Source organism: Porites lutea, chromosome 1 (genome assembly GCF_958299795.1).
Source record: "Porites lutea chromosome 1, jaPorLute2.1, whole genome shotgun sequence".
NCBI classification, from domain to species: domain Eukaryota; kingdom Metazoa; phylum Cnidaria; class Anthozoa; order Scleractinia; family Poritidae; genus Porites; species Porites lutea.
Window position 1 is genome coordinate 49,898,076 of NC_133201.1, and position 10,000 is coordinate 49,908,075.

The 10,000-nt window shown below is 38.5% G+C and overlaps 1 protein-coding gene across 1 annotated transcript in view; it reads right to left on the reverse strand.

The window, feature by feature from the left end:
• Window positions 1-2,811: 2,811 nt before the first annotated feature.
• LOC140931563 (dynein axonemal heavy chain 5-like) overlaps window positions 2,812-10,000 on the reverse strand; it is a 51,575-nt gene continuing 44,386 nt past the window's right edge. Inside the window, 7 exon segments of the mRNA XM_073381369.1 lie at window positions 2,812-3,918; window positions 4,834-4,962; window positions 5,379-5,591; window positions 6,403-6,591; window positions 7,271-7,501; window positions 8,284-8,478; window positions 9,093-9,257. Coding sequence (XP_073237470.1) covers window positions 3,484-3,918; window positions 4,834-4,962; window positions 5,379-5,591; window positions 6,403-6,591; window positions 7,271-7,501; window positions 8,284-8,478; window positions 9,093-9,257 — 1,557 coding nt within the window. The 3' untranslated portion in view covers window positions 2,812-3,483.

A 10,000-nucleotide genomic window follows, 5' to 3' on the forward strand; every position in this document is an offset into this window, starting at 1 on the left:
ATAGTAATTTTAATTACTATTTTACTTTCAAAGTTGTAAAAAACTTTGAAAGTAAGGATTTAAATCACAATTGCGGCGCCTCCTAGAAATCCGAGGAGTTGATATCACTTACATATGTTAAAACAGTGTCTTGAAGATCAAAGAAAAAATCCGACTATGAATGAACATGACGGTCTTTGCAGCATGATATTTGCAATTCCACCAATCACTGTTAGTAGTGTAAATTAAATTCTTTTTAGGTACACCTGTAGCCAATTTATTGAATTTCTAAATTATATAATCTACGTGTCGACAACTTAAGATTGTCTTCGACTTTTGTCCGTGAGCACGTGACAGCTAAAGGGGCATTATTGCAAAGATCTCTTACTACTTGGAAATCCAACGGAAGTGTTTATATTTACTGATATCATAATAGCAGGTAGCTATATGAAAAATTTTACAAAAGGGGCATAGGAAGGAAGTGGACTGAAACTTGAAAGCGTCTGGCGAAGTTTTGGAGATATATATACTGTTTGGTTCGAGAAAAAAAAATAAACAATTCACAAACCTATGATCATGGAGTGGTTCTCTTCAGTTGCTAATCAGGAACCATGTTCTACATCAGCTAGTGCTCCCTAAAAACTTTTTGACTAGCTTACTGACGTGTAAAACTTCGGAGGCTTCTCCTGATGATACCACCTTGAAATAGTTTTACCTGTTATTTAACCGGAAGACGTAGGTAGTTAATGAATTTATTTCATACCTGATACAGTAGAGTTCCAAGATCAGCAGTCGTGAGAAGTCTCTTCCTTAGGCGGACCTCTCAGCAAAGCGCCAACTATTCCTCTTTTATTGCAACTTGCAAATCGGCGAATTTTGATTAAAACGCTACTTCTCTTTCATTTATTATAATCTTTTCGCCTATTGTTTTTTCCTTGGGTTACATGCAGTTTTTAATTTTGCAAATTTATAATAAACTAAAATTCACTTCAATACGCGGTATCGAGTGTTAAAACGATCGGCGAGAAACATCTTTGAATGGGTAATTGCATTAGATCGATTTTAATAGTTAATTTTAAGCTTGAAAGTTGAAATAAACTTCAGGCAAATTTGAGACCCAAATTCCCAATGTGTGCCTACCACCAAACTGCTCAGTTTGTGTATTCGTTCTCTTGTCAGCTTTCGTTTAATACGGAGCCTTTCATGATTTAACATGAACTCATTGTCGATTCTTGATGTGCGATTGACATGTTCAAAGGTTTTGAAATTAAGGTTTTTGAAAAACACCGCAGAAAGAAATATAGACGTTCAGAAAAAAAAACAAAAAAGGAATTTAAACCTTTTCGCGCGGTCTGCGAAAAAAAAAATAGAGGTATAACAAAAAAATCCCTTTGGCACTATAGTACCGCGGCTGCATATTACTGTTGCATTATTCTTGTAAAACATAGCAGGGAAAATGAAATCTTGAACAGAGAATTGAGAACCCTAGAGTTATGTGTAACACAACTACAGACTTGAAAACTCAGCTACCACAATTGACATGTTAAAGCATAAATTTAACTGTTCAGACATCATGGTAAAGTTTCATAGCATTTATGCGAATACACCCATCATCAAATGAAAGCCACTCATCCAGATAACCGCGGTTTGGCTTTGAACCACGGCGAATCTGAGAATTGAGTGAATGTCGTGAGCCGATGACAATCGGAAAATATTTCTATTGGACTCGAAAATATCCGTCTCGTAGAACCCCGGAAGCTTAGGAAAAGGTAGAGCAGTAGCATGAAAGGGAGTAAAAGAAAAAACCAACAGTAAAAAATAGGGAAAAATGCCGAAAAAAAAAAACCTGACTGAGCCAGTACTCGAATCCGGTAGGGACAACACGACAAAAAGCATATTCTCGTAAAAACACTCGTGTAACATGAAATCATGATTACCGATATATTTTGACGGTAAAAAGCCTCAGCTAAAGAGCATTTCCTCGCATTTGAAGAGCATATGACTTACACAATCGTCTGCGAAGTGCGAAGCAATACAAATGGTCTCTTCTATCATTCCAGCTCTTCAAGAGCTAAATCGATCGAAATATTTCGAAGCTGATAGACCCAAATTACTAAAATAAATAAATATTACACCGACAAAAATTATCTGCCGTTGAAAATTATGGCCAAAGGGAACGGCCTCAAAAACAACCGACTAAGTTCGCCTAGAGAGATATATACCAGATTCAGGAGCTGCGGCTCGCGTTACTCCTTTGCGAATCAAATCGGGTTAGTGACGATTAGTTTCGACAGGTCCGAAAAACAACTGCGTTTTGATTGGTTCCGATAGCATGTCTTTGTTACTTGTCCCCTACGTTCGTGGACCCCATGCGACGATCAGGCAACAGCGTCCTGCGCAGTATAGCCAACAAAAAGCAATGGAAAGTGTTGAATTTGAAAAACTTCCAGGCTGGGATAAGAATTCGACGGAATTTAAAGAGACAGGTGGACTTCAAGCAGTGTATCTAACAGGATTCGTACAGATTTTTGGATCCAAAATCCAAGACGTTTTCCAGACTTTTTTCCAAAACAATTATTTCTTTTTTCAAACTCAAGGTTATCAAATAGGTGATCAATAGAGACCTTAAAAAGGAAGAAACAAAGCTTTTTTTAGGTGCGCTGCAAACAAATTATTTGTCCAGACTTCATCTCCATTTTCCAGTCTTTTTCCAGGTCTGGAAAATTGCTGGGCAAACAATAATTCAAGACTCTGTACGAACCCTAACCTACTAAACGTCCGTCCGTTTCGAGTCGCTAAAGCCATACATAACATGTTACTTTGGACAATTTTAATTTCAATGCAAGCTTTTTTTCTTTATTTCCTTCTTTTGCATTCACACTGTATTTTAAATAAATTCATTCACTCTCTTTGGTTTACAATTTAAGCATCTAATGCTAACTGGATATGTTGTAACGTATCAAACACGCTTTAAGTATTTTCTTTACCACTTTCAAATGCCAGGCAAGTAAATCCTCAAGTAAGTAAAAAAATAAAATAAGTGAAATCCCGCAAGTACTGGCCGCTAGTTCGTTGTTACACAAAAATAAATTTTACAAATACGTTACGTTAAGAAATTAAATTTCCAGGTTTTTAATAAAAATATAACTCGCAAAACTTTATAGAACAACTTAGTACCCAAAAATAAATGCATTTTCTATTTGGTTTGTCCTTGCATCGCACCACTAACCTGCGATCAGCTACTGTTTGTTTTGGGAGAGGACAAAAATGCTTTTCAGTCCCGGAAAAAGAAATGAAGGTAAGAAGGGCATCATTCCATTTTTTAGACCACGATATACAAAAGACGGTCAAAGGAACAAGATTTTGTATGGAAACAAGCTCCCATAAAAACGAAATCCAGTAGCACACTGAGACAGAACCAGATTCCTTATTAGTAAAAAATGTACACGAAAGTTTTACAGATAATAGAAAAACAAACAAAAATGTCACACTTCAAAAAGATCGCTACTTTGTGTCGCATAAAAGTGCCACACCACGCAAAATCCAGTGATCGGGATGTTGCGAGGTCTTGAGATTTAAGCAGAATATGTAGGTCAAGTCTGTGCGCCTTGGTTTCTTATACACAGGACACTCATAAAACTTCAGCGCATCTTTGTTATCTTTCGAGTCTTTTGCCATAGCAGCCGTGTTAACCGCGTAAACGTGAACCACAGGAAGAGCGGTAAACAGAACCTTAGGCGCGGGTTCCATGAGCCTGCAATTCCTACGATCCCAGCCAGCGCCATCCAGAAACAAGCCATGCACGTAAACTCCTTCGGCAGGGGCTGACGAAACATCCTCCTTCATCATCTTAGTGACGTCGTTGGCAAGAGCAACGTTGTCGAGCGCCCATCCTTTGTGTGCACGAGTAATTTCTTGTCTCATAGCTGTCAGGAAACCCTATAAGAGGAGAAAAAAAGTACCTCGATTTATTGAACTGCTATAAGAATTATGACAACATAACATAACATAACATAACATAATCTTTATTTAACGTGGGAGAAACACTTAGCTAAAGCTATTTTGCAGGTTTTCCACAAATCAATATTAAAAAAGAAAGAAAGAAATATGTACATGGAAATGTAAAAATATAAAATATCTAGCATCTAAAATTACAAAATTAGATAACTAAAATTGAATGTTCCTCACTTGTTTGTTAAATTCTAGACCTCCAGCTCTTAAACGCAATTCATTTGGAATACTGTTCGCAACAATTACTGACGCTCGCAACAATTAAAAAACAAGGTTTAGTTTGAATGGGCATACTTTAAGTTTCTCCTCAACGGACTCAAAAGTAAGATCGCAGCATGGACCATTCGTCAATTGTACTTCAAGTCAAGTACAATAATTAATTTAAGTAAAACTTTTATAAATCCAGATCGTATACTTCACACGACACTTGTCACACAGATATGCATCACAAAAGGAACGGAGCTATGGAATTCGTCAAATAGTACTCGTAATGAGAACGGAACCGTCTCGTACTCAGGTCTAAATGTTCTTTATATTTTAGTTAATGGTAGCACTCGGTGCCATCTCCAAAAAATATTTCAATCAATGAATGCCTACTAAGTTCCCAAAAGTTGTAATTGTCAGAAAAGGATTTTGAAGAAACAACGAAGAGACAGGATATCAGGGTGAGAGAGTGCATTGATACCGCTGAAGTTGTAATTTTTAGGGTTTGCTGTGATATAAAGTACAGAGATGGCGAACATTTTTTAACTCTGTATAGTTTACTTTTCCACCCATCTTTGGGAACATTTAGCTACCAACTGACACGAAGTCGCTCGGTAAAAGCGGAGACCGTAGTCTTACCTGAGGATTGAAGAAACCAGTCATCCAGAACACATTGGGCCTGCCTTCAAATAACCAGGACGAAAACTGATTATTGCGCTCAATCAGTTCGGTAAACCAAAAACCGAGGGTGGTCGAATCCCAGGATATCTGTCAGAATGAAAAAAGGGTAAGTTTAAGAGACAATTCGATTCCTTGAATAATCTGACTAGGTTAGTAATTGTTCAAAAATCAGGGCATTTGATCGTTGATAGTATTTCATAACATGCTCACGACCTAGCGTTTAAGCAGTAGTATTACATTAAAAAGGCAATAGATGCTTGTTACTCTATCCCGCTATTCTGAAGGTCTAGAATCAACCTCATTTTTCAGCCCCCAACGCGAAATTAGCTTTGAGGACAGAAAGTCAGATTCAGCCTCCAGTGGAACAAAAGTGGGGAAACAAACAGCCATGTCAGAAAACTATTTTAGCCACCTCTGGGACTCATTTTAGGGAGCCATAACAGCCATTGACTATTTTAGCCCAAATTCAGGTAGCCGAATTAAAACATAACGAGGTACCCTACCTTTTTCCAAAGGCCAGGCACTCGAGCGTCATAAATGTTGTCCAAAGCGTCCTTAAGGTTCTCGCTCATAATGATGGTTCCATCGATAGCGAGTTTAAGATCAACCAGTGTGCTCCTCACAGCGGTTATCACTCTCTGCATGCGGTCAATTTCTTGCCGAAGGAAAATATTCATGGAGGTCAGCGCACCCATTTTCTGGAGACGCGCTTTCACCTGTTGCGAATTATGGAAAGAAAGGTAGGTCAATTAAAAAAAAAGACAACAAAAAAAAAACATTAAAGCACGATCTGACACATGACGTCCTGCTGAAGCGGTCGTACAGTAAAATTCGTAAACTGAGAGCGCTCTCTTCAGAAAGAAGACCAAAGTAAGTTCGCAGAACTAATATAAAGCACAAACAATTGTTAATGAAGCTGGCATTGACAGTATATGATGATTGTAAACGAAACCGAATGTTCCTGCTGAGACTTGCAATTTTCATGGACATCTTAGACCTGCGGGAATTTATTGGCCATTTCAAGATGAGCGGTAGACTGGGTCGGTGATGTATCGAATTGCATTATGGGGCTAGTTGGATGATGAATGTTGATCCAGTCTCCAGCACAATAGTGGAATTCGAACCAACACCAATCCAGTCTCACTCCCAACCTCCAATTGACCAATAAAGTTCTTAGTTATTCGTTAAATAACCAGGATCTAAATGATACTGAGGAAGTGCACATACAGCTAAAATCTTCCAACACAAACACTTTTAGTGAGTTAAGCAATAGGTCATTTGCGAGTTCCAGGAACCGTCACTTTGAAGTTGAGGCCGCGTGCAGAACTTTCACGTGAGAAGGAGTTACGTTTGCAAACAACCAAAAGAAAAGGGAAAAAAAATACAAAAGAAGAAAAACTAGAGGAAACCCGAAAATGGTCAATTGCAGCGAAAAACGAAGGAAATACTAAAAGCTGTGAAAAAGCTTACGCAAGAACGAGCACAAGATAGCACAAGATAAGTAATATTCCAGGGAAAGTGCCTGACCTCGAAAGGAACGTAATCCGGCGGTAGCTTATCCAACATTTCAGTGGCTTGACGCGCTACAAGTGATTCACGAGTTTCTCCTGATCCTCCAGCGCTGTCTTTCGGTTGGATATTCACAATTGTTTCCAACACGTCTGAAGTGGTCTTCGTTTGGTATGTTATATCAGCGTTCGGGTGAAGACCAAAAACCTGAAAAAAGTAAGGACAGTTTAAGATATCGAGTTAGCATTTGTATGGAAATGGGAAAAGTTTAATACATGATCACGTGGGTTATATCAAGTTTGAAAATACGAGTGTTAAAAATATGAGGGTTACAAACTTAGTAAAACACAAATTGCTACTTTATTCTGATCGGGTGCGGTGTGTTAATAACTTATTTCCTAGAATATCATAGCCTTACTCTCAGCAGTATTTGACAGGATTTAAACGCATTCCTTAACCACTTTCTTGCTTTTTCTCTATGAATTTGAAAGACTAATTTTACGATAGTTGTAAAAAAATTGTAGGAAACTATTGCCATGGGGCTGATCTACGATTGAGCTTTTTTCGTGTCTTTTTCATGAAGTCGGGAAATAGTCAGGTTGTATATTTTTTTTTTGAAATAGGGAAAAGAAGAATTCCTGCTCGTGAGAGGCATACAGAAATTTAGATAGAGCATGATCTTATTATACACTGGCGGTGTACCTCTTCAGTTAAGAAATAATTACTATTCCTGAAGCAATATCTTAGAGCCTTTGTTATAGTTGGGAGCAGTTCAGTTTAAAGTCCTGCTAAAATGGTCTCATCACGCTGAACTGCATTAGTTGCAGATTTAACCCACGGTGGGCCACATAATCATAAGATAAAGAAAGGGTTTCCGTTACCCTACCTCTGGCGTATCTGACATTGGCATTTCATCAATGTGAGCCTTAAAATCAGCGATCTGTGCACAGCGAGGGATATTGTATCCTTGGTAGAACTTAAATGTGTCTTTAAACATTTCCTGACTGAACCATACTCGTGCGTAAGTGTTGAGTAAGCGTTTGTCAAAGTCATCAGTGACACGCCCACCATATTGGACTTCACCAAGCATGTAATGTACTGTTACCCACGACACGCCCTGGAAGGAGAAAAGGTGAATTTGTTTAAAGAAGCTGTGACGCGGCTGTCTAGATTCTTTTGTTTACCCTTCAAAACTTAATATCAAAACTCAAATTCTCATTTGTCGCCCCTATACGTTTACTATAGAAGTAGCGGGGAGAAGTTGCTAAAGTATCAATAACTGGACAGATGATCTGTGATCATGTCTTTAATTCTTGTGATTTGCCCGTATTGATGCAGATATTAAGCATTGATCTTAATAAGGTGAAATTTGATGCTGATCACTCTTTCTGGCTTATAGAAGTAATGTTGCCAGCTACGCGTCGTCTTTCGCTAAGGAACATGTAGTTACCGAAGAAAACTACTTATAAATGGCAAAATTACAGCTTTAAATAAACAAGTTTGTCTCACCAGAACATTATCAAACGTTACAAAAAACACAAATGAACTTTGAAAAACTGTTAGCCCAACGAGTCTCCGAAAACCTCAAATCAATCCGTGTAATTCTTTTTCGAGTTCGTCCATTAGTGCCTTCTTATTTTATGTTTGCTTTGTTGTTTATACCTTCTCTTAATGCTTTAAGAAGTTATCGTTTTGTTTCACTCTATCTGGTGGCAATCCTATTTGGCGGTAACAATATCAAACATCCAGCTAGATTTACCTACAGAAGCTCATAATGAAATTAATGGGAAAAATGAAAGATAAATAAACATTAAACTCAAATCGAGTTCAAATTTGCAACGAACTGTCAACGGCTTTCTTCATGCTTTTTTCAAGCAACGCTTGGTGCAAAACACTTACCGCTTTGGGGTCGATATCATCCAGATGGTTCTGAATAAACTGCACAGAAGCTGTTAAATCAGCAGAGTTGAACTCATAAGGAATATTCCATCCTAAAGGACCAAACTTACGACGCTCTTGTACAATGGTGTGTAGGAAAGCTGTAGCGTACAGCATGGGCTTCCACTGGGGCATGTTTGTGACATCAAGTTGATCCTAAGGATAAACAATATACAAAAACAATTTTAATTCAAGCATTGTTTAACGAAATCCCTGGTGATCAGTCCGTTACTGTTTACAAAACAGGCACACAGTCTTGATTACAAGGAAATATTGACGCTAAGCAAGTCATGGCTGGTGAGAGTTTACATATGACTTGGTGGGAAAGTGGCGAGATTCTTCCCAGGTAGTCAAGTAAAGCAACGAGGGGGAAAATATCAATCACCACACATGAGGCAGTATGGCAGAGAGGTCAAAATACCGACTTTGCCATTTGGACGTCTTGAATTAAAGTCTCGCCCTGACCACTAGCTGGATTTGTTTGTCAGTAGTCCCAAGTTCACATCCTCGGCCTTGCTCATAAACAGCCAACTGGTTTGCCCCCAGTCTTTGTTATTAAAAATTACTTTGGTATACAATTGATGGCAGCACCCGTAGACACTGCATAAATGATACCCTAGTCTCACATTGTCTGATACATATTGAGCCTCGTCTGATTGTTTCCTAGTCAAATTATTTTTAACCTGAATGTGAGGCTGTCGATGTACAAGTATTGTACCCGAAATATCGGCGCCATTCGCGCGACACGTCCATGATTTTTAACTACAGACCTGTGTGATGCCAGCGTAGGTTCTCTTCAGACCCGCTTTAATGCCTTGCGGAGGTTCGTTGGTAAACTTGATAGACGACTGCAGAAGAGTGATGGGGAACTTAGGATGAACCTCAGTTGTTATCCACAGACGGAACTTCTCATTAACATTCTCAGTTGACGTAATCTGCAAAATAAATAACAAGGACAATGGAGAGGTTAAGCATCACGTTTACGTCAAACGGCAAACGCGAATTTGTACCACGTGACCAAGTTTCCCCTCGCCTACTGTTCATTATTTCTACACATAAATTAGTAATTTCACGCAATTTTTTTAGAATATCCAAAAGAATTTTCTAAGGTGTTTTTATCTGCTCATTTTCTATTTTGAGAAATTCTCAACTTGAATCTGAAGTTTGCCGTTTGGCGTTTACGTAAAGGTTAAACTCTCTAATAACGTCGATTTCCTGAGCGGGACTAACCATGCCAACAATGCTTAGGACGGAAAACACCAATGCAAGCATGAGTGAGGTTCGCAACTCATCATTTTCACATAAACCATAAAGCACCTTGTTACCCTCCAAAGTTTTGCACAACAACTGACTTCGATTTCTCTTGGGACGACTGTAATACCCAGGAGAAAATAGAAGCAATGGTCATGCAAAATTTCGAACGGTAAACAAGGTGCATTATGCAACAATCACAAGTAACCATAGTGTTACTAATTTTCCCGCCCAGTAAATCAGCACCATCGCCTTATGAAGACCAGCATTAGGCACTCGAAATCATTATCGAGTTCAAATGCAAAGTGTCTATGTGAGAACAGCAAGCTTATGGTTAACATTACGCACACAAAAACACTATCGATATCACAAACAAATTGCCTATCGTGAGACAAACGATTAACGAGCCTATCGATACAATAACTGT